Source organism: Pagrus major, chromosome 18 (genome assembly GCF_040436345.1).
Source record: "Pagrus major chromosome 18, Pma_NU_1.0".
NCBI lineage: Eukaryota > Metazoa > Chordata > Actinopteri > Spariformes > Sparidae > Pagrus > Pagrus major.
This window is the reverse complement of record NC_133232.1, coordinates 12,979,843-13,005,490: the sequence shown is the minus strand read 5'-3', so window position 1 is coordinate 13,005,490 and position 25,648 is coordinate 12,979,843. Positions and strand designations below refer to the sequence as shown.

General features: G+C 39.6%; 1 protein-coding gene across 1 annotated transcript in view; it reads left to right on the top strand.

Annotated features, from left to right (window-relative positions):
• The window catches only part of ascc3 (activating signal cointegrator 1 complex subunit 3), a 202,084-nt gene that overhangs the window by 154,096 nt on the left and 22,340 nt on the right, over positions 1 to 25,648 (top strand). The window contains exons 25-34 of the mRNA XM_073486622.1: positions 1,984 to 2,204; positions 3,816 to 3,901; positions 5,088 to 5,254; positions 6,993 to 7,138; positions 9,601 to 9,721; positions 10,543 to 10,685; positions 15,065 to 15,202; positions 15,742 to 15,862; positions 20,288 to 20,420; positions 22,657 to 22,782. Of these exons, the coding sequence (XP_073342723.1) occupies positions 1,984 to 2,204; positions 3,816 to 3,901; positions 5,088 to 5,254; positions 6,993 to 7,138; positions 9,601 to 9,721; positions 10,543 to 10,685; positions 15,065 to 15,202; positions 15,742 to 15,862; positions 20,288 to 20,420; positions 22,657 to 22,782 (1,402 nt within the window). The remainder of the gene's footprint in view (positions 1 to 1,983; positions 2,205 to 3,815; positions 3,902 to 5,087; positions 5,255 to 6,992; positions 7,139 to 9,600; positions 9,722 to 10,542; positions 10,686 to 15,064; positions 15,203 to 15,741; positions 15,863 to 20,287; positions 20,421 to 22,656; positions 22,783 to 25,648) is intronic.

Here is a 25,648-nt window from a genome sequence, read left to right as displayed (position 1 = left end):
GAAGAAAAACTGTGCACTTGTTTTCACCGTGTGTAATAGTAGTTCTAATGACAGACCCTTAGAGAGTAATGCCTCATTCATGTCATATTGGAATTACTGTAGTTACCAGTTTCTGCCTTATAGATGGCATTGATGTCAATATGTGCAACAGGGAAAGTCAGATGTTTCAGAAAGCTCTGATATATCCTACTTGGCACTTTATGACACATAAGTCCCTGGAAATAAACCTGGATAAAGTATGCCAGTCAAAGTCTGTCATTAAATATATTGAAATTAAACCCAAATTTAAATTTTTTATATAATATTTTTAATGGAATATTTTTAAGCCTTGCACAACCAACTCTGCACATGTACAACCATTGTCCGCTGTTGTCCGATGACATGACATCTTGCAAATCTGATTTCTACCTTCCATGCATCTCATATGACATGAATGCAGATCACCAAGCCCTGTCTTTTAGCTCAGCAGGCAGCTGTTTTCTGTGAAAAAGCCTCAGTAAACTTCCTCTGCACTACCTGTTCAACACCAGTCAGCAGACAGACATACTTAGAGACTAGCTGGTGAACAAACAAGTGGCAAGTGGCCAAAACATCAACTAGAATGGCACTCAGTAGCGTGCATACATCCACCAATGCCCAACTATCCCCTTTAATTCATTCAAGCCTAATCCAATATCAAGCTCGATAGCCCTGTATCACTCTCAATTTTAAACCACCCGTAAGTGCTTAACCACAATTTAAAGCTGCTATAAGCGTTGTCGTTGTATGAGCTAACTCCCTGTCTGTTTTGCAGTTAGTATTCCCCTGGCTCCTCTCCATGTCACCACACTTGCTTGGTGTGTTTGCTAGTATAAGCCCTCACTGGGATCGCTGGAGTTGGTAGCTCTCCCTGTTCCATCATTGCCGGTAAACAGGAGCATCCTGCTCTATGTGTGTTCCTTTTAGTGGAGGAAGGAGAGACATGGGTTACTGACCAAACACTCTATAACAGTGATTATTGTTGGAATACAGAGATATTTAGCACTTATTTTAATAAGACAATAATGCTTACAGCACATTTAGGCTCACCAGACATACTCATAGATGTCAGCCCCCTAAATATACCTGATTTTTTGTTTTCTTCAAGATCCTAACCCATTCCCTGAGAAATTAACGAAACTTACGCAGATGAAAACATAACTTCCTTGGCGGAGGTAAAAATGCAGCTATTGCATCCAGTGTCAGGAGCTGTTCTTAGCTTTGATGGCAAGAAAGACAGATTAAAAGTGATGATTTAAAGGAAAACATTGTTCCAAGCAATCAAAAGAGATAAAAAAGGACATTTCTGTGGAAACAACTGAATTGGAGAAACAAAAGAATAATACTGTCTAGCTACCTTGATAAATGTATTTACTGGACAGATTTTCTTTTCTAATGACTAGATCTTTCTTCAGTTTTCACTTTGATCAAAGAATGTTTTTCTTATTGAATTTGATGAAGCTGAGGGAGGTTGACTCATCTCTACTGTTCTGATGTGAACTGGCTGACACTTGAACAACTGTGTTTCATCCTCATGCCTACATATTCATCATTATAGTGTAATTGCACAACATGAAAGTGATAAGTGAATAATCATGCAGCATACAACATGTTCTCAGTCACTAATTACTTTAATCTCAGCTGCATTGCTGCAGTAAATATGTTTCCTATACATGGGGCACAACACTGTGTCTTAGTATAGACGTAGACAATTATCTAATCGAAACAAATTGTGTGACTGCATCCTTTTCATTTTAAGCCTCATCATTTTAATGAAAACAAATGTCAGATTTTTCCATTACAGTAACATTTATTTTCCAGTCTACAGGAAGTGTCACCTTCAGTGAATGTTCTTGTCATACATTCTGTGTTTTTGTTTTGATATACCTTACTTTTAGCTGCCATAAAGGAAGTCATATTGAAGGATTCCAGTTTCATCTTCTTCCATTATTCTTTCTCTCTCAGAGTTGTTGGACCTGCAGCCATTGCCAGTGACAGCTCTGGGTAACCGGGAGTATGAGAGTCTGTACAAGTTCACCCACTTCAACCCAATCCAGACGCAGATCTTCCACACGCTGTATCACACCGACACTAATGTCCTGCTGGGGGCCCCAACAGGCTCTGGTAAAACCATTGCAGCAGAGATGGCCATGTTCCGGGTCTTCAACAAGTACCCAACCTCCAAGGTTTGTCTAGCTAGCTCCATTTGCATTACTGTTTTGTCTTTAATTGTTGCAGTCTTTTATATTGGTCAACATTGTAACTGACATAAGAAACCAAGAACCATAGCAAGAAAGACTGGAATGTGTTAAACCCATTAGAAAGACATTATCAGTAAACTGTAAATGTGCAGAAAATGTTCCATTTAGTCAAATTTCACCCAGCATACGCAAATTGCATCTTCATGGAGGTCCACTTCAGAACAGGTTGTGCCTATGGGAGAACCTTAGATAATTACATGATCTGATATCGCAGTGTTTATGTTGTTCCTGGAACATAATTAATGTTGCTTCAGGACCATCACTGAAACTGACCAGTCGTGTTTTTGTAATGCCATAGCATTGCCACTCGGGTAAAAAGACCGGCAAAATACCCCGATGGGAGAAGTTCTCCTTTTAAACATGTTGTGATGGGTTCTTTTTCAACCCAAACCATATTTTTCTAAACCTAACAAACAGTGGCTTGTTCCAGTTGCGGAAGTAAGTAGACATAGTTGAAATGATGGTCCATCATTTATTTATTTATTTTTATTTTAATATTCTGGAAAGAACAGAAACATGGCAGTATGTCGTAAAGGTTAGTAGCTGATCCTTTTTTTCAGCTGCACTATTTAAAAAATGACAATTTAATCAGGAAAACGATCCAATGTCTGCAAAGTTCAGCTGACGTTTGGCTGTGAGCACACTTGATATGGCATGTAATCCATTTCGTATCGTTACGTTTCAGATGGTCTCATAAAACCTACTGTGTAATTGCTGCTTGGAAACGCCAATAATTTATTTCATAAGGCTTGCTCAGCTATGTTACGCTGTACTGGGGACAGTCGGTCAAACACTAATCTGCAATCAGAACCCCAGAACGTATAATTAGTTTGTTACCATTGTGCTTTAATAATGTCTAATAAGTCAGGAGAGACATAGAAAAACTGAACAAGCCAAATTGTTGAGGTGAGGCTGTACCATACAGCCATAATATTTATTTGGGGCATTATTATTATCTTTTTGAAATCTTTCCCATGCTCATGGGTGTGTATTGCTCGTGCATGAGACAAAATCGCGCTCAGTGAAAACGGGCTTCATAGGCCTACTAATGGTCTAAAACAAGGAGACCTTGAACATTGACCTCTGTGGGAGTGTTTGGTTGATGTTTCAGTCAGTTGCTTTTGGTTTAGGATAAATCAACACATTACATGATTTTTGGAAAAAATAAACAACTAATAGAAGTAGAAATTAATCATAATAGCTTCACCATTGAGATACTAACCTAGCATATGTCAGAGAACAATGTGAACATTTCTTGACTTTATTAAAACCATATACTTTATTGTCTGCATTATTTAGAACATCTGAGAAAAAATAAATAAATTGGATGCTTAGAAACCCAGTCAGCAATTTAATACTGTTACCCAAGAGTTGATGATCAGTGTAGTAGTTGTCACCTGCAGGCTGAGGTAAGAGCAAGAGATACTTAAACATGGAGGGCCGTGGTAATGTAGCTCAAATTTACATCCAGCCTTGGGAAAGAAACCTGACACTGTTTCTCTTGATTAAATGTTGTATTTGTTGCTGTGAGTTCAGGTGGTGTATATCGCTCCTTTGAAAGCTCTGGTCAGAGAGAGGATTGAGGACTGGAAGATCAGGATTGAGGAGAAACTGGGGAGGAAGTAAGTGACAATTGAGACACCACCCTCACTAAGTTGATGACATCACACAGTGGCAGAATGAATTTGTGGATGAGGTCATCAGTTGGCATGGATATGTCGGGTTTTGGTCAGACCTGTCTGACGATAAAAAAGAATTCTTATTGCAGTTATGGACATTCAAAAAACATTATATTAGTGATGGACTTATGATAGAAATGTTTATGGCAACCGTTAACTGCAGTTACAAAATTAGAGTAAACAGGCACTTTTTAACAAATAAAATAAGACAAAAATATTAACACAGAGACAATAAGATATGGTAAAACAAAAATTGTCATTGAAAAAAAGAAAATAGGCAAAAAATAGGCAAAAAAAAAAGGCATTATATTGGTGATAATAATTTTCTGATAATACATAGAGATCTTTGGCACCTTAATGTAAAGTGATTTCATTATGATAATGTGAAGATGGCTGGGGGTTATCATACATTAGACCTTATGAATAAAACATCTAGCTAAGATTAAATCAATCAAAACATTTACCATTAGGTCTTTTAATAAGATTCCATAAATAATACTATTATGATCTAAAACAGGCATTGTTGTGATTTTGTTACCTAACCACTCAATGAATTGTTTCCAGAGTAACTGTGTGAGAGCATGAAACAATAGATGCTCTGTTGTTTCAACATCACTTTTACAGAAGACACATGCATTGCCTTCAAAGCCAAATGTTAAACTTAAAAATGCACTGGAATAGAAATTACTTTGTAGTGAATTTATTTTGTTTTGGGTGAAACTTCATTCTCAATTTGCATACTGTTGGTTCGTCATAGATATTTAAAATGTTGTTTCTACTTCACTAAGCAGGCTATAAATCATCTGTTAGAATAGATTTTCTGAATTTGTTTGAAAGGCTTTTATCAAGAAAATTAATTCTATTTATAGAAAGTGTGAGGAGATGAGATGGGGACTGAGAGTACAATGATTGATTTTTTTGCTAGGCTAAGGAATATATTGGGAATGGCACTGATGAGAGATCTAAATTTGTTGAGGTTGCAATTAAAGCAATAGTTAGAGCAAAATCATTGTAAGATTATATGTCCCCATTTGCGTCTAAAAGGTCTGTTATACAGCAAATATTGTGATCCATCCAGTTTCTATAAATAAGAGACTTTTTTTTCTTCCTTGTTCTTGACTGTGTGCAGAGTGGTGGAACTGACAGGTGACGTCACTCCAGACATGAGAGCAATAGCGCAGGCTGACCTCATTGTCACCACACCAGAGAAATGGGATGGAGTGAGCAGAAGCTGGCAGAACCGAAGTTATGTTCAGAAAGTAGCCATCCTCATCATTGATGAGATCCACCTGCTGGGTAAGAGTCCACAGCAAACCTGCAGGAGTCTGTATGAATGGTCTACATCCCGTAGGTCATACAGTTGTGGTCAGTTTTAGTACATCATGTACAATATCTCTGGATATTAAAGCAGAATAGAGAAAGGATAAAAAATAACGACAATTTAAAAAAGCATCAGGAGGAAAAATATGGGCACCCATTTCAGAAATTCAGATCAGTTTGAAAAAACAACAGCGAAGATAAATCGTCAATGCTCACATGACTTGAATTAACCAATGAAGGATGGCGTTTTAAAAACAAAACTCTATTATTCCCTGTTCCTTGTTTTCATCAGAGTTGCTATCATCACCAAGCACAATAATTTTAAAGGGTACAAGGCTATCTCTAAAGGCCTTGGCTTCCCTGTTTCAACAGTGTACAAAGTTATGAAAAAGTTTGCTGGTCATTGAACTGTCAAGAACCAGTGAGGGAAAGAGGAAAGCCAATAAGAGAAGCTGTCGAAGGCTGATGCTAACTGTGGAAAAAACACAACGTAAAACATCCCAATGGAGCAGCCTGGAGTGATGGTTTCAACCCTTCAGTACCATTCGTTGCAAAACTAAACCAAGAAGGGCTTTATGAGCGAAAACCAAGGAAGACCCCCCTGCTGAAAGAAAGACATAAAAAGGCACAGCTGATCTTTGCCAAAATGTACATAAACAAATGACAATCCTTCTTGGTAAATGTTCTGTGGACAGATGCAACCAGAAAAGAGCTCTTTTGCAATGCCCATAGGATGACCAGGTGTCCCACTTTATAAGGAACTGCACAACATTTTTAAACCTTGTCCCACATCTCACATTCTGAAACAGCATCCCACATATTGATTGGCTGAAGTTTTCAGAAGTCAAACCACTGCAGACGCTTTTGACACGCTTTCCTGAATGATAATGTGGTCGGCTTCTTCATATCAAAAGTTCAACATCTGGGAAACACTGTGACCTTCAACTTTGACTGTATGTGAGCACCAAGCATCGATGTTATAAACAAAGGGTCCACCTCTCCTCGTCCAGCTATAGTCCTGTCCTCTGTCAGCTCAGAACACGGTCTGCCCGTCAAGTACAACTTTAACCGAGATGTTGTGGTGAAAACAGTCTGCCGGACATTAGCCAGGAGCAGCCTTAAACCAAGCTAGATTAGCATGGCTCTTATTCAGACTCTCTTCCTCCTTGGGGCGGTCCAAACAGTCAGGTTGGATGGTCAAAAGATAATGTGGGCCACGATTGTCTCAAAATCTGCTGCCCCTAATCAAAAACACCTGCTTTCTTCTCCGATGATGATGACAATATTTCTGCCATGGGCAGTATGTGTGCCAGCAATAAAGCTGAAAAATGACGGGTAAAAACCTGAAATGTAGCATCATTTGGAGGAGCTACCAGCAGCTGCATGGGAATGTGTTTTGTTTTATGTTGATTAAACTGCACAAACTGGGGTTAAAGTAAAGGTTGATCTGTCACCATTTAGGCAGAATATGATTGAAAGTAGGACTGGTAACAGCAGCTGAAATAACTAGCATTTAACACACAGTGCTCAGAGTGATTGAAAATTTCATAAAAAGCATTGATACCGGTCGACACCCTGTTCCTGTCAATTAGACGATAATATTTCCATATGCAAATTTTCATTCTCAGAAAACCCATAGCAGTGTGAGGACACTGAAACATACTGTTTGCTACATAAACATTCTGATTGAATGATGTCATTGTGTCTGTTCCAGGTGAGGATAGGGGTCCAGTGTTGGAGGTCATTGTGTCCAGGACAAACTTCATCTCCTCCCACACCTCAAGGAGTGTCAGAGTGGTCGGTCTGTCCACGGCTCTGGCCAATGCTCGAGACCTTGCTGACTGGCTGGGGATCGGACAGGTCAGATATCCATCATGGCACCAAATCATACAACAGCACTTGTCTTTTACTGTAAATATCAGAACATGGCTTAAAAAATGCCTTATCAGTGTTATTCCTCTGACCCCTTGTTCTTTGGTCAGATGGAGGGATCATCTTCTTGAGCTCCCTTGTTTCAGGAAGAGTCAGATTGACGCTGTGCACCAAGAACGCTACTGCAGTGAAGCTGGCCAGAAACCACTTTGTGTAGCTCCAAGTTTTTACGCTTCATTTGTTGCCTGCCTCTTCATAGCAGATTGAGTGTATATAATAATGGTAATTAAGATAAACAGATACTTTTGGCCTGGAGTTAATGATGCAGTTTATCTCTATAATTGTCTACAGTCTGTGCCTGGATGCAGTGCTTAAGTTCTACTCATCAGGAATGACTACAGTGATGCAGATGGATGAGCTGGCCTGTGGGCCTGTGGGCCTGCTGGCCTTGAAACAGAGAGGAATATCACAATGATATTAAGAAGTATCATTAAAATTTTTTGACTGATATGTTTTTATACTGAATGCCAATGCCAATAGTTTGCACGTCTACATAAAGGCTTACAGGCTGGCCACACTGGCTACGTGAGCTGCGTGTGCATGTGGTGTTACATCTTCCTTTTCATTTCGGTGTCCATGTTAACAGGTTAAAGCAGCTGCACTGGCAGCGTGAGTCAGGCTGCTCATGCGCGTGTCAAGCGAGGCTGCAGCGGTGCTTCATCGAGAGTTTCAGAGTCTCGCCTGTTTTTACCGCGACATGTGTGCAGTTTTTTTTCCTGTGCACTCTTTTTCTTTCCCTCCCTACCTCTCTTTCCCCTCCTGCTTTCTCGTTCTTTCAGCGTCATCATATTTATTGATAATTATTAATACAAACTCGACGCTACCTGGGTAGACACACAACATATCGCAGCCGTCATACACTGCACAAGCATCCAGTGTGGCCCGTTATGTGAGCTGCAATTAATGCGAGTTTGCCAATGTTAAAACATGCATTAAAGCAGATGTGGTCCAGATTTCCAGATCAATTAAAAACTTGTGCAGGCAAACAAAACCAAAAAAATTGGATCAACTGGCAGGCCTACTTCACTACAAACTCTCATCACTACAACGCAGAGGTTGATTGACTCTAAACACTGGTGGCGACATGCAACATATGTAAGCGTATCGCAATTCTTTATTGACACTGGCTGTGCACTGTCTCTACAGATATGTACTGTACCTAGCTCAGTGTTTCTGCCAGTAACATTTATCTGTAGGAGGTAGCTTTTCAGATGATTCTGCTGTGAATAATGCAGGAAGACGCTGTAGTAACGTTGCATGAACAAACACTTTTTTTTATTTCTCTCTTTTCCTCTTATTCTATCTCGTTTTGAGCATTTGCAAAACAGAGCTATGTGGGTTTTTTTGGGTGGGGGGCATAAAATGGCCTCAAAACTGTAAAGATATGGGACAGGATGTGTTAATAAACAAATCTTTTTTGGGATTGTTCAAGTCAGTGTCCACGAACCAACCAATCTATCACATCTACAGTAGAAGTGATTTGGTCCTGAAGAAAAAATTGAGTGACACAGATCATGGTAAATATAGCTTTGGAGCTTTGGCTTATTTTGACTGTAGATTTTCCCAAGAGAGATTATTTTAATTTCCTTGAAAGTTTTTCTATGTGAAAGTGTTGATTTTCATTGCATATGTATATACAAATTATAATATGTAATCTTTTATAATTTTTTTCAATTAGTTAATTTATACTTCTTTTCACTGTAATGTTACTTTGAGTGGGCGTAATGTATACGTATGTATGCATATATATATATATACACATATACATACATATATATACGTATGTGTATACGTGTGTATGTGTGTGTATGTATGTGTGTGTATATATATATATATTTACTGTTAAAATAAAAATGTCCCTGTTTCTAGTAATGTCAAACTCACATGTTAGACTCTTGTAGCTTGACTTTTGCTCTGCTGCCAGAGCTGTAGAGAGACACTGTTAGCAAACCAGATTGGCTGTCTGCCATCCATAAATCCAACTGGCTGGCTGCTGTCGGGAATGAGCTGCTAGATTTGTAGCTGTCCAATCCATTATCCAGGCTTTTAAGATGCCTGTAGACATGCAGCCGCCCTTACAGCCATACACACCAAATAATGCCCCACACTTTTCACAACATCCTATAACACACTTTGAGTTCAATTCTGTTCACACACTGCACTATATCACCTTATCACACAATAAACACAGCAGACACATCAAAGGTTCAACAGAACAGAGCAGAGTCCAGCAGTGACCTGCTGCTCTGTGCCTCAGTGACAGGGACAGACAGTTTACATTACAGCCAGATGGGCCTTCATGATGCCAGCTGCTCACATTAAATCTCTTCTCTCTTTTCTTTCTCCCCCTCCCCTCCCCTCCCTCCCCTCCCCTCCTCTCTGTGTAACAGGTGGGTTTGTTTAACTTCCGTCCGTCTGTTCGCCCCGTACCGCTGGAAGTTCACATCCATGGTTTCCCAGGTCAACACTACTGCCCCCGCATGGCCAGCATGAACAAGCCTACCTTCCAAGGTATAGATCCACTTATACACATGAATTACCTGAATGCACATTTATATGGATGTAGTACTGAGACATAATGACTGTTCACAGCGTCAGCGTCTAATTAAATATGCGATCGGAGCAGCATTAGGTATTTCTCACTGGCACAATTAAGCTCTGATGACTCAAAGTGTATATAGATTTTTGTACACACTTTTTCAGTTGTACTTACATAACACTAAGTACACTGAGTAAATTTCATACAAAAGACAGTCAGACAAATGTTGTGTGTATGTATACATATATATATATATACTATAAACACATCAGTGAACCACACTGTTCCTTCATTACCATGAATACACACACTGTAATTTATTTTGACTCATCATTCCTCCAGTACATACACATCTAGCACCTTACTACACCTTAATATGTAATAATCTACTGCTGAAAAAGGTCCCCAACAAATGCACTATTTCTTCTTGTTTGTGTAAAGTTGTTAAAAAGTACAGTGACCAGCTGTATTAGAAATTAAGTGAACCATTTAAAAAAAAATTGAACTATGCTGTTTATAAGTGAGGTGTTTTTAAAGATTGATGTCTTCAGTAGGAGCTAGTGGACTTGGGGCTGACTGTCACAGACAGGGTAGGGAAGTCCTGAGAGATGGACAAACATGTTTTTGACAGAAAGAAAATTTGACACCATCACCATCCACCATCCATATCCTTTAAATGTCTCCATATGTGCTGCAGCCGCAGAAAAAGGCTTTATGGAACAATGGCTTTATAGCATCCAAAAAAACTAGTATGTAAAGCTTGTAAATGTATATTTTGAACTTACCTCTACAGCGATACGCAGCCACTCGCCAGCCAAGCCAGTGCTGATCTTTGTGTCATCACGACGGCAAACTCGACTGACTGCCCTGGACCTCATCGCCTTCCTGGCCACAGAAGACAACCCCAAACAGTGGCTGCACCAGGATGAGAGAGAGGTACACTAACACCGTGCACCAGGAGGTGTAGTGTAAACAGCAGTGCAGCAACAGCTTCTGTGCTTCATGTGCTTCTACACAGGTCACCCAGGTTTCAGCAGCGTTCACAGCCCAACACACTTTGCTTAAAGTACAGAAGAAAATAAAACAGAAAAATTCTGTGTTTACGCAAAAAATGTGAGCCATCCAGCAGCCTGTGTAGACTGCTGGTCTGAATAAATTAGAAGCGTCTATTTCACATCACAGCTGCTGCAGCTACAACCTGCACTCTCTTACTGCACAATCAAAACGGGTCAACACTGATCACTTCTTTCTCACATATGCATGTAGCTTATATACAGATATTAAGTTCTGTGATGAGCAACATCAGATTCAGTGATCTTGCTATAGTGTGATTACAGAGTGACACAGTTGGTGCAAATATTAGCATGTGGCTGTCATTCTCTTGTATTTCCTTCACTTCTGTGCCCCTGTTCTCTTGCTCTCCCTCCTCCTTTTGCTGAATTGTGCTGATGCTCAGTTTCTCTGTGTAAGTGCTGGTTTAAGTGTAATTACAGATGGAATTCAAACCATCTAATGGTGGAAAAGTCTGTGTCATCCTCCATTATATTGTCTGTGCATACCTTGGGATCAGTTCAAGATGGGAGCAAATGACTCCTCTGGGTTCACATGTGAAAAGTTTGCTGATAGTATTACAACACTATCAACTGGTTTTGCTATCACATGGTTTCATAACATAGTGTTATGAGGGTTAAAAATTGAACAGGATTTGTGATGTCATCTCTGTCAGACAGACCAGGTCATCAGTGATTGAGCACCATTTTAAACACCTAGTCATTGCAGGGTTCGTACAGGTGCTGGAAATCCTTGAAAATGCTTGAAATTTAATGTGGTGATTTCAAGGTTTTTAAAAATGCTTGGATTTTGGATAAAGTGCTTGAACCTGCTTGAAATTCTAGTTGCATTACTTTCATAATAAATCGCAGGCTGACTGAATAGTAGCATTTTAGATAAAGAAATAAAATAAATCTGAGAGCCAAATTGATCTGCTCACCACTGAATCTGCATGTTAACTACTGTTGGCCTCGAAAACAGCAAATACAAATCATGGCTAAGATAAGGACTAAACCAAACTATAACATAAACGTTAACGTTAGTTTATTCTCGCAACTGAAAATGTTAGCAAACGTAAAGACCAATGCAGAACTAGCCAACTTGTGACATCATCCCGCTTATAGGAGGGTCACCGGCCAAATAAATACTATCATTAATTTATATTTGCAAAGAAAATCTAACTACCTTAAAGTGTTTCAGAAGCTATAACTCTGTTTTCCTGGTAACACCCGAAGGTTTGGCTAATTCTTGGAACAGTCATAATCATCCCATAATGCTCATATGTAATGTAAACGTTTACTGCTCAAGGAAAAACGACAAACTGTTGATATGACTTGACAACGGGACATAATTCTAGTCCTCTCAGCTCATAGAAGCCTTTGGGCTTTGCGTTTGCGAGAAAGCTGATGTTATGCTAGCAAGATTTGAAGTCAATAACAGTGATGCAAAGTATCAATAAGTTCGGAGGGGCAGTGTACTTCTGTCAGCTTGTGTGTTACAATCGCCATCCTGTGGCGTTCAGGGGATAAAGCACTCAGCGTTGTAATTACATGTTAGCTTGTTAACATGTTGCAACATGTTGTAAACTGAAGTTTTGACAGTGTTCCATTTGCTGTGCTTACTCATTTTAGATACATTAATTAGAACAGTGAACAGACACTAACAACAAGTTTTGTTAAAGTGAAAATAAATGATTTGGGGCTGAATGTTTACACAAGAGAGATGAACAATAATAATTTAGCTTTAATCCAGCACTAATCTTAAATTGTAGAAAAAATAAGGTTTGCAACTTGAAACATGAAACTTTTTTGTGTTTTTCTTTAATTTGTCACTTTTAATTTGATACTGTCCTGTGGAATGCTTTTATTAGACAGAAACGTAACTGAGTATAATAACATCTGATTTAATGTGATGACGTGAAATAATCATTTTGAGTGTAGACGTTTGTTTATATACATCAAGTGTTTGAGAAATGCTTGAATTTGACTTAAAAACGGTAAGTTTCACAAGTCAAGAAAACCACTGGTGTGGATCTGGATAAAGGGACAGAGCCAGGATTTTTTTCTCACTCTCTTTAATATTGCATTTTTTGGCATTTCCATCCATTTCTCAGGAAGTAATGCATGGATCTTGATGAAAAATATCAAGCGTTTTTTACCTAAAAATAGATTTCCACATAATTAGCTGTGTATATTCACAGTCCCCTACTGACTGTGCTAACCCCAAGACCTTTTCCTCTTAACTCCACCATGAGGCCAAGTTTACCACTGGTGCAAAGGAAAACCCAAACCTAATGGTCAGTTTGACAAGAAAAGTTTACTCCAAAGGCTCAACCTTTTTCCTTTATGACACTTCATGAAGTCATGTGCCATCCTCGCAAAAGTGTCAACTGGCACACAATGTGTAATGCACATAGCATCCATTAGAGGCTGTGTAGGAGCTGAAAGTGATGAGAAAGCTATGGTTCAATCGTTCTCCATTCAGTTTCAGGTTAGTTTAAGTTATTCCTTGATTTAAATGTACTGGACTGGCTGGAAATTCAGAATGCATGTAGGTATGTTTGAGACATAGTAATACTGTATTGCAGTTTCCTTAAACAAACCAAATAGCAATCCTTCAGTTGTAAGACAGTGGTTTATAAATCGTCTGTATTGCTGTGTGGAAATGATATTTAATCTTTGCTGTAATTTAGCAGATATAGTGAAAGGCCAGTGACAAAAAACACTTTCTGACAATCATTTCAATCTTCACCTTCTCTGTTTACAATAAGTATACCTGGTGGCATTTTTAATTCAGCCATGATATGTTCAGGTTTTGAAATGACACATGTGGCACCGTTACACAGTGCTGAATTTGCTTCCCTGAACCCTGCAGATACCTTGTCTCAATGCAAATATGTGCAGTCTTAGAACATAGGCCTAGTTTCTATATGTGCACACACAGCGTCCCCAGCCTCTGTGTGTGTTCCGCTGATATATGCTGCTGCCTGCTGCTTCTCTGCGCTGGCCCGTGTAGCAGCTCAGCTCCCTGCTGTTTGACTGACAGGCTTCTGGCGATTACTGCTTAACTCTCACCGGGGGTCACCCACTGCCCCAAATCCCCTTTCCGACCTGACAGCTCTTTCTTCCCTCTGCTGCTGCCTGTAACCCCCTGCTCCTTCTCTCAGGCCTGGATTTCCACTCTCCTCTTCCATTTTCTCACTTATCATTACCTCATATCCTGTTTTAAGATTTGATTAGTTAGAGTATTTTGAAAGATGCTCTACAGTTTGAACCATTGATTCTGATGATATACATCTAGTTTTGAAAGGGGTGGAGGATTATTTTTGTTTAATATGGACACTCTTCTACCTCACAGATGATTGTCTTTGAGGGTTTTTTTCCCATTCTTTATCTTTATATATTATCTTTTTTTCAAAATACAAAGAACACAAATAGACAGATGCCGATCGTTGTGTCCGTCTCTGTTTACTCCTGCAGTTTTGCTCCAATAACTCCGTGTACTCTGGCAAAGCCCGGGGTATTCTTTTTGTTCCTTTAACCCAGAAGCTGTTTGTTTTGGCTGGAAGACACAAGATCTGTATAGTATAAGGCAAGATGCCCCAATCCTACTGGAACCAGAGGCGGGCCATGCAAATGAGCCACATGTCTGCAACTGTTTAACTATTACTATGGAGGTGTTGTTCCTGACTATCTATAACTCTTCATCTTAAAGGATTGGTTTAACAGAAGGTTTGACAGTTGACTGATGCCACTCTCGTGTGTATGGAGTCTCGGGGCCATGCAACCAGTAAAGACTTCTGGAAGTTACTGCTGCTGGCCATGAAATAGTCCAGCATTTAACGACCCATAAAACCACAACTTGTTGTTACTTCTGGTTGTGTGCAGATTAACTTGATAAAATGTGTTAATTAGTGAGCTTTAGAGGTTTGGTAGGTGGATTTTGTTAAATTGGACGGATCCGAGCTTGCCCCCCCGTTACCATCGTAAGAGTGGTATCAGTGTTCTCGTCCAACTCACAGCGAGAAAGCAAACAAGTGTTTCCCAAAATGGTGAACTATTAATTTAAGTAACCTTCACCTTTTCATGTTCTTTACCTCCAGCTTCACATCTTTCTGCTAGTGCATATCACTATGAAACTAGTCTTGACGTATATGTAAAGTTTACTGTGACTCAGTCGTGTCATTGTCAGTCACTCAATCAGTTTGTAATTGGATTTGTGTCTGTCATTCATCTATCATTGTCTGTGCTCTGGTTTGTCTGTAGATAGAAGATATCATTGCCACAGTACGTGATTCCAACCTGAAGCTAACGCTGGCCTTTGGGATCGGCATGCATCACGCAGGCCTGCATGAGAGAGACAGAAAGACTGTGGAGGAGCTGTTTGTCAACTGTAAGATCCAGGTACGAGCTCATCCTGTACACCCAACATGTACTGACTACTTGACCTATCCGTAACGTTGGTTAGCCTAGATCCAAGTGTTGTGCAATTTACTAATGAGATGCTGTCAACAAATATCTTAACACAAGAGTAGAATCTGATGGGATCCAGGAACTGCATGAAAAATTTACTTTTTATTGTCATGTTGTAGTCAAATTTTCATTACTTCTTTTGGGGCATGTGAGCAACATAATTACAGTATATTTATTATTCTGAGTATTTCTTTAACCATCTTGGTCATATCAATGTTAAAACCAGAACAATTTGTCAAATATGTTGGATCTGCCAAATATTTGCACTTCACTCAAAGGGGGCACGATGAGGCCTTCTGCAGACAGTGACATTCACACTACACTGTAGAGCAGACTGAATCATTACGCTGTGATAGATGCACCACTTGACTCATACAATGATTTACGATTTACTTATGTTCATTCTCTATAGATTTAATTACTTGCTCATATGTGATATCATTCCAGTAAGTTCTTGTCTCTTGTCTTAGGTTTTGATTGCCACCAGTACTCTGGCCTGGGGGGTGAACTTCCCCGCTCACCTTGTGGTCGTCAAGGGAACTGAATACTATGATGGCAAATCCAGGCGCTATGTGGACTACCCCATCACAGGTACACAGTCCAGTCCATTCAGTGTTTCCTCATTTGCACATACATGTTTTTTTGTTTTTAATCTACCACAACAGGATAGAAGTTGACATTATTGTGTAATGTAAGCAATGTAATGTAGCTATTTAATGAATTATCACTTAATTAAACTTTAATGGATAATTCCTGTGTTTGCTATTATGACGATTCTGTTAAGCTCTTTCTTTTTCACTTTGATATAATCCTTTATATTACTTTACATCACATGATCAAACATATCTATTTACACTTTACAAGTAGACTGAGAAAGTCTCATTTGAAAAACAGTTGCAACTAGAGAAGGCAAGTTCTGAAGAAGTTGTGGTTGTGAATGCTGCCTGTTGAGAAGCTAAATGTGCCAAATGTGCATTGCTGTACTGGTTTATTGAAAAGCTAAGGCCAAACTGAATTGTTGGCTTTAATTTATTTGAAGTCCTGTCTGTAGAGAATGAAAGGTCCTAATAGTTGGGTGAAAATGAAGGATTAAAAATAGGCTGTGTAAGCTGTGAGCCAAACTGCAGTGCTTCAATGCCCAATGAACCAATGATTGAGAACATTTAACATTTGAAGATTTAAATGGAGTTTCTGGCTTGAATGATTGAAAAGGTTTAAAGAACAGTTAAATATAGTTAAAATGTTAGAAAATATATTGTGTCTGTGCAAGTGTGGTCATCTGTGGATGCTTATGCGTGCATATTTGACTGCATTTGTGTGTGTGTGTGTGTGTGTGTGTGTGTGTGTGTGTGTGTGTGTGTGTGTGTGTGTGTGTGTGTGTGTGTGTGTGTGTGTGTGTGTGTGTGTGTGTGTGTGTTAAACCGACTCATTGATAAATCTGTCTCTCTCTGTGTTGGCCCAATTGTTCTCAGTTGCCACGGTGATGGTAACCAAGTTGGTCGTGGTAACGGCCTGTGAGAGTTGATTTAATAGCAGCTCACCTCACATTATCATGCTTCTCCCTCAAAAACAGTAACTGATGTCACTCAAGTAATGATATGGTAGGAGCTATGAGAGTCTTGTGAGCACTTTGTTAAATTATTGTGTGTGTATGATCAAAAATGTTGCTAATGGAGCAGTTCAGAAAAGAGGATGTGTTTGCCTGCCTCCAGATATTTTTCCTCTCAGCTTAATGGGACTTAATGCAGCAGTTGGTCAGTGCTCCTGTCATTTCAAAGGCCACCAAGCCAAAAGTTTTTGTCCAATTGCCTCCAGAGAACCACTGTAGCGACCAGCACAAGTTTTCCTACAAGCTGATTTCTGCTGCAGTGAACATTGTGGGAATGAGAGTGAGTTAAAGACAAGGGTTATGAATTTTTTTACAGCTCCTCCACTCTGGCTGACAACATTCCACCCCATACACACCAATGCAAAAATCTAAAAGTGGCTGAAAAGTTATGAATTTTTTAAATGTGACTGTGCAAAAAGTATAAATGATGTGACAAAGTTGAATTGATGTGAGAAAGTCCTCATCTTTGTGAACGTTTCACAGTTTGAATTTGAATGAGAATGTATGAAGGAGGGAGAAGAGTTGGAAAATGAGTGGGTTTGAAGGGATTTCTAATTGACTTCCATTATCACCACGATACGACTAAGCTTCGAAGAAAGTTTAATACTTTCAAAAGTTTTAATGGGATTTGAAAGATGAATACAACCTTGAATGTAGAGGAATTGTGGAATATTTAGAAATTTGAATGGAGTTTGTATCTGGAAGTGTGAATGACTAGATAAGCTTTGAAAATGCTTGAAAAAGTGTGAAAATGTGAGATTTTTTTTAACATTCTGTCATCTGTTTGAATGGGAAAAAATGACCAAAAAAACGTTGAATATCTCTGAAATTATGAATGATATCAATGAGAAAAATAGAAGCAGTCGAATCCTAATCGAGAAGAATATTTTGGTGTTTGAATGGAGTGAATATGTTGAAAAATATGGAAGGAGTTGGCAAACAAAAACTCAGACCCGGAAGATAAAATGATATTAAAAACTAGAAAATGTGTATTTCCTGTGAAAATACAGTGTGAATGCTGACAGTTGAAGTGATTTAAAAAGAACTGCTGAATATACTGGAAGATAATGGCCTGAAATGCATAAAACTATAATGCATTGCACTACACTGCTGAAAAACCCTCATGTAGTAGTAGTAGTAGTAGTAGTAGTAGTAGAAGTATTAGTAGAAGTAGTAGAAGTAATAGTAGTACAAGTGGTAGTAGTAGTAGTAGTAGTTAAAGTAGTAGTAGTAGTAGTAGTGGTAGCAGTAATAGTAGTAGTAGTAGTTAAAGTAGTAGTAGTAGTAGTAGTGGTAGCAGTAATAGTAGTAGTAGTAGTAGTAGTAGTAGCAGTAGTGGTAGTAGCAGTAGTGGTAGCAGTAATAGTAGTAGTAGCAGTAGTGGTAGTAGTAATAGTAGTAGTAGCAGTAGTGGTAGTAGTAGTAGTAGCAGTAGTGGTAGTAGTAGTAGTAGCAGTAGTGGTAGTAGTAGTAGTAGCAGTAGTGGTAGCAGTAATAGTAGTAGTAGCAGTAGTGGTAGTAGTAGTAGTAGCAGCAGTGGTAGCAGTAATAGTAGTAGTAGCAGTAGTGGTGGTAGTAGTAGTAGTAGTAGCAGTAGTGGTAGCAGTAATAGTAGTAGTAGCAGTAGTGGTAGTAGTAGTAGTAGCAGTAGTGGTAGCAGTAATAGTAGTAGTAGCAGTAGTGGTAGTAGTAGTAGTAGCAGCAGTAGTGGTAGCAGTAATAGTAGTAGTAGCAGTAGTAGTAGCAGTAGTGGTAGTAGTAGTAGTAGCAGTAGTGGTAGCAGTAATAGTAGTAGTAGCAGTAGTGGTAGTAGTAGAAGTAGCAGTAGTGGTAGTAGCAGTAGTGGTAGCAGTAATAGTAGTAGTAGCAGTAGTGGTAGTAGTAATAGTAGTAGTAGCAGTAGTGGTAGTAGTAGTAGTAGCAGCAGTGGTAGCAGTAATAGTAGTAGTAGCAGTAGTGGTAGTAGTAGAAGTAGCAGTAGTGGTAGTAGCAGTAGTGGTAGCAGTAATAGTAGTAGTAGCAGTAGTGGTAGTAGTAGTAGTAGCAGCAGTGGTAGCAGTAATAGTAGTAGCAGCAGTGGTAGCAGTAATAGTAGTAGTAGTGGTAGTAGTAGTAGTAGTAGTAGCAGTAGTGGTAGTAGTAGTAGTAGTAGCAGTAGTGGTAGTAGCAGTAGTGGTAGCAGTAATAGTAGTAGTAGCAGTAGTGGTAGTAGTAGTAGTAGCAGCAGTGGTAGCAGTAATAGTAGTAGTGGTAGTAGTAGTAGTAGCAGTAGTGGTAGTAGCAGTAGTGGTAGCAGTAATAGTAGTAGTAGCAGTAGTGGTAGTAGTAGCAGTAGTGGTAGTAGTAGTAGTAGTAGTAGCAGCAGTGGTAGCAGTAATAGTAGTAGTAGCAGTAGTGGTAGTAGTAGTAGTAGCGGTAGTGGTAGTAGTAGTAGTAGTAGTAGTAGCAGCAGTGGTAGCAGTAATAGTAGTAGTAGCAGTAGTGGTAGTAGTAGTAGTAGCAGTAGTGGTAGTAGCAGTAGTGGTAGCAGTAATAGTAGTAGTAGCAGTAGTGGTAATAGTAGTAGTAGTAGCAGTAGTGGTAGCAGTAATAGTAGTAGTAGCAGTAATGGTAGTAGTAGTAGTAGCAGTAGTGGTAGCAGTAGTAGTAGCAGTAGTAGAACTACTAGCTGCACATATGCTGAAGCAATAGCAGAACGAAAGTAGAAAATTTCCCCATAAGAATGAATGGGGAAAATTTTGCAGAAAAAGCTGAATATTTCAAAAGGCTGAGAAGTCAAAAGGCTGAATGGACTTATAAAGCTGAACATTCTGATAGCTGAACAGTTTCTCCAGCTGAACGCATGCTGAAGCAGTAGCAGTTTGCCCACCTTCCTTCTCCTGCTTGTCTTGAAAAATCTGTAATGATTATGGCCAAAATGTTAAGTAAGAATATACTACTCTTACTTACTCTTAAGAGTAACAGGAGACATTGCTGAACTCTGTGATGTCTTTTTTATTTCTGTAGAGTAAAAAATGAGGGAGTTAGATCAAGAGACAAAACTGGTACCGTCTCCTCCAGTAATGTAGGCTCAAAATTAACACTGTGGCTTATGGGGAAGTTGCTGGAGAGCTTGTCGCTCTAAGGCTTCTACAGCAAAAAGTCCTACATCTGAAATAAGACCAGCAGCTGAAAGACGACAAGATTTCCTACATTTCTATCTAAAAGTTGTCTACAGCATTCACACTAATAAAGAATTCCGTGCGTAGAAGAACATATGTTTGGAGAATTCTAAATCAAGTCCTGGGATATTGACCAAGTGACAACAAAGTGTCACTTTTCAGAGCAGCATACTGTATTTAAAGAACAGTGGTATATGGGATGGAAAAGCAGTGTTTTGTAATGTCTTGTATGCGCTGTGTGTGTAGATGTTCTGCAGATGATGGGACGAGCAGGTCGGCCTCAATTCGACGATCAGGGCAAAGCAGTTATCCTTGTCCACGACATCAAGAAGGATTTCTACAAGAAGTTCCTCTATGAGCCTTTCCCCGTCGAGTCCAGGTAACAGTCACATGTCTGTTGTCTGGTTATTAAGAATCCTCCTGTTCTGTGCATAAACAGTATACTTTCTGAAAATAAGCACCCTGACATTGCCATATAGGAAACAACATCCTTATCAAGGCATAATAACCTAAATAGACTAAAGGTTTACTTGTGGAGAACGTATGGAAGACAGCCTTCACACACACCATGACATGACCTTCATGTTTCATTTGGTATTCCCACCTATTCCTCCAAGAAGTCATATGTACCATACAGGTAGTTGACTTTTGTGTTGAACACTGTAATTCATAGGAAGGGATGCTTTAAAAAAACTTTAAAGTGACGGGGTAAAAAAAAAAAAAGCACACAAAAGAGCCAACAGTGCCACAAGAATGGGACAAAGTTCCAGTTCAGTAGCTTTTTCAGTTGACTACTCTGACTGACAGGAAGTAAGATGAGGGTATAAGCCTATAATTGGTCTACTATTTCATTTATAATTCTCTTCCTCTTCTTCTATCTGATACTGTTTTGTAACGTGTCAGTGCATCCTGGGCTTAGTGCTGCCCAAGGCCATTGTAAAAAGCAAACAAACCAATACTCATATAGTGGGTTCATCCAGACCTTTGTCCAGCGGTGGCACTTTAATGAAACAATGTGTGCAGATAGGTTCGGTTAGGAAAAACTAACAGATGACCAAATAGCAGCAGTTAATGGTTTGGTCCCTGATGGTGATACTGAGAGCAGTCTGGACCACAATAAACTGGGAAGCGGGTTGATTTTAATGCTTGCATTTAGCGTTGCAGTTGCAGCATAACAGAATACTGACCTGACATTGTCAGTTTAATTAGAAATGATGGTACGGAAGCACAACAGGAATTTGTCAGGCCCTGTTCCACAAGCTGTACTGGCTCGTAGATCTGATGTGTGTTCAGTCAGTACTCAGCAGTTTTTGATTCTTGTGCTGGGGCTGCAACAATCAGTTAATCTGCCAATTATTTTTTTCATTTAATGAGTTAATCATTCTGCTAGTAAAATGTCCCAACATTTTACATGACAGAGTCAAAGGTGACATTTAGATATTTTGTCTGTCTGACCAACAGTCCAAAATCCAAACATATCCAGTTTGTGATTGCACGAGAAAAGGGAAAAGTACCAAATTCTTACATTGGCGTTCTTCTTCTTTGGCGTTTTTGCTTGAAAAAAAGAATGAACAACATAGTTGGAATTATCGAACAATTTGAGGAATTTGGTGTTGATCAAATAATCAATTAATGAATCACAGCTACAGATTTTTTTCTGTTTGTACAAAGAAGTACTGAGGTTCAGAATTAGAGTTTAGATTCTGCCCGAGCCCGAGCCCGAACTTGACCCAAACCGGCCCACGGGCCGGGTCAGGTCGATATTTCCCGCCACTATCCTCGGGCCGGGCGGGCTGGGCCTTTGATCAAGCATTTGTGTTTTTTTTTGTTTTTTTTTAATCATTACTTTATTCATTTGCGATCCATTCCATTCTGAATAAACAAACAACGCAGTTGACATGCTGCGTCCTTGTTGCATTATTCATTAAGATAATACTAAACAGACTTCTGTAGTTCAAACACCTCGGAATTGTAGTTGAGAGCGTCAGTTATAACAGCCCACTGTAACGTGGGCTGGTGAAGGGGAAGGTGATGGTCCACTTTAGTGCGGGTAACCCCGGTTACTCAAGAGACGGCAGGCAACATGTGGGGGTTTCCGCACGGCACTTTTATTCATAATACTGACCACACCATGCCAGGTCTCTACGGCACTAGATGTTACAGGCATACATGCAAACGAACACAGGCCGAGGTTCTCGCACCAACACTTTACAAAATAAAGACAAAATAAAATGGGGAGTCTTCGCTCTGTCGGTGGTATCCTTTCACACGGGGAGCGGAAGTACACCTGCTCTTCTTCATCGTACAGGTTACATTACCCACTAAACAAAAGGAGGCGCCACCTAGTGTAACTCTAAAGTTACACCACGTATTAAACAATTGTCGGGTTTAAATCGGGCTCGGGCTCATAATTACAGTTAATGTGTCGGGCCAGGCCGGGCCGGGCCGGGCTCAGACACAACGTGCACGGGTTCGGGTAGGGTCGGGCTTGATTTTTTGGGCCCAATCTAAGCTGTATTCAGAATCCAGCCCTGCTGGTTCATAATGATAAACAAAGTTGTGAATTGGAATCTGTCTATATGTGATATTTCTGTGATTTTGTGTTGTATCACCAGCCTCCTCAGTGTGCTGTCAGACCATCTGAATGCTGAGATTGCTGCAGGAACAATCGCATCCAAACAGGATGCAATGGACTACATCACCTGGACGTACTTCTTCAGACGGCTGGTGATGAACCCCAGGTTAGGAAAACCTGCTCAAACCACATGTCATATCCAACAGCAGTAGTTCATGCGTACACATACACATACACACATTCTTGGCCTACTCTCACAACCTGGTTGGAGGAGTGCCGTGTTCCTCTGTCAAACATCTGCTGTGTAGACGGAGACCATTCCAGAACATTCCAGCCTGTTGATATTTGCACGGCTGTCAGCCCACATTTACCATTCAGGGCCTTATTGAGGCCTCCCAGTGGGATTTTACCAGTACAAGTCTGTGAAAATCAGAAACCCTTTCAGATTTAAGTCAGGGTTTTTAATCAATATTCAATGTCAACAATGACAAGGACTTAGTGTTTCGTGGAAAGGCTCGGGCAGCAGTCGTGGTTGTATTTTGGCTGGTATGGACCATTTAAACACAGCATCCTGTTTTTATCTCATCCCACTACTGTTTCTCTCCTAACTTTACTGTCTACCTCCATAAGATGAAATAACAAATTGATTTAAACTCATCAACACTATGTTGTGGCCCAGGATAGTTACACTACTGCAACTCCCACTACTACAAAGATTATTAGTGGTTGTATTATTATCCATTGTAATGTTAGAATTAATACCTCCCTCCCAACAAATCTGTTTTTTTATTACCTCTGTGTCTTAATCTGTTCATATGAATTTCCAAATCAACATTTTTTCTCTAGAAAATGACCCCTGGGGGCTCTGTACTTTTTATGCATCATATCAGTATTTTAAGCTCATCATCTTAATAGTTTTGCATCAGACCCTCCAGTTTTTGGAGCACGTAGCTTGTCGAACTTTAGGGTTTACCTGTACGTAGACTACGTCTGCTATTATGATTTGTGTCACATACGTTAAAGGGGCACTGTGTAGTTTTGGAGAAGAAATTAAAACTCAGAATTTCAATGTTTACTATAGTAATGAGGTAATAATAAAAACTCAGAAACAATTATTTTCCCCATGAGTGAATAAACAAGCTGTTCTCAGAGGAAAGTAAGGTCCCAGAACACTGTTTGAAGCTAGAAAGGTGGCAGGGTCCACCTCATATAAACAGTAAAACAGTATAAATTGTGTTGTCCTTTAAGGTCAGTTTGTTTATTCAATCAATGTTTATTTAGTTTGTTTAGGCAGAAAAAAATCAGTCAGTGAAGATCTTTCTCTTCTGATTGAAATGTCTGCCCTAAAACTATACCTGCACATTTCATATCTGACTAAGCACATTTTCAGGTTGTGAAAATCAATTAGACCACCACTCAAAACTGTTGTTTCTGCCTTCTCAGAAAACAATAGCTGATTATAGATCTTTGAGTTGTAGTTATTTAAAACAAAAAAAGCTAACACTGACGAGTTCATACCGGAATCATATCATAAAATTCTTGATTGTGACTTTATCAGCAGATAGTGTTTTTTCTATAGATTCTTCTGGTAGTTGACATCAAACTTGAACATAAATCAAAGAGAGAAAAAAAAAGTTTTATACCATTTGGGTGTAACATTCTGTAAATGTGTGGAAGATGTAGACTGGATTGACATTGCTTTTTGTATTACATTACTTGCACTCACAGTTGACACTAAGTTAGACCCACAGGCTTTACATTAAATCATAACAGAATCAGGCTCCAGTATGACAAACATATTTTTGTCTTTATTGCAGCTCCTTAATCAATAATTATATGGGCATCCGCACAATCAGTTTCATGTTACATTCAATGTCTTAAATTTTGTGTCTGAATGTGCAGATCCCCTGACGCCATTATCTCCATGCAGCTGTGTTTTATATCTGAACAGCTAATCTGTCACCACTACTTTCAGTCTTTGACTTCCACAACACTCGCACAGATACACGCAGACACAGACACAGGGTCCCATGGGTATCGTAAACGTCTGCAGGCCGCCTCCCTGTGCCATCGGGAGCCTAATGGTGATGATGCTAATGGCCATGACTTAATCAGACAGGCCCACCACCAGTAACATTCTGTGAAATGTGCTCGGTAAGAAACACATTCAGCACCCAGAACTGTGTGCTGTTAACATGTGGAGCAATGGGAATGAAAGAAATACTTAACATAAAACACACATTAAATATGGCCATCACCCGTTTCAACTTCTGCTTCCAGCCCACGAGTCAGGCTGTGATTTCTCCTCCCTGCTCCCAACTGCACAATAAATGATTTTGTATAATGATCATGAAGATGTCATTTGTTTTAATGTAATATGAGAAGTGGGCAATTTCTTAGAGTCAGCCCTGGTTTGCATGCATTATGCAGACAGCTGCAAAATTACTTTAATCTAATATTCCTCCTACACCTGATAACTGACGTATTGGTAATCATCCTTGATATGATTGCTTTTTTTGTTTTTCTATACAAGTAAAAGCTCCACTTGTGTGTGTGCGTGGGGGGTGGGTGGGGGGGGACCAGCGGACCAGCTTACTTCAAGCTGGTCCACTGAGTTCTTTCTATTGCAAGTATGCTGGAAGGTTCATGGGAATTTGCCAGTGCAGTGCACATGTGCTTAGTGGACTTGGAGAGGGATTATTACCACGTTATTCCTGGTTTCTTCTGGGAGGTTCTGTGAGAAAACGGAGCGTCTGCTATGACCCATTTGGTCCTTGTTTAACTGCAGCATGAGTTGTTTCCATATTCCGGGCAGGAAGTGAAGCACGTTTTCAGTTGCTGTGTTGTCCTCTGGTGTTGTGCTTTGTCAGCAATTTTGTTTTTCAGATTTTATGGACCGGATGGACTGAATCAACTCATACAGACAACAAACACTACAGATATTGCATTCACAGTACACAACACATAAATAAAATCATCAATGTTGAAACATGATCAACAGCTGGGAGGTGCTATGGATCCAAACCACATCT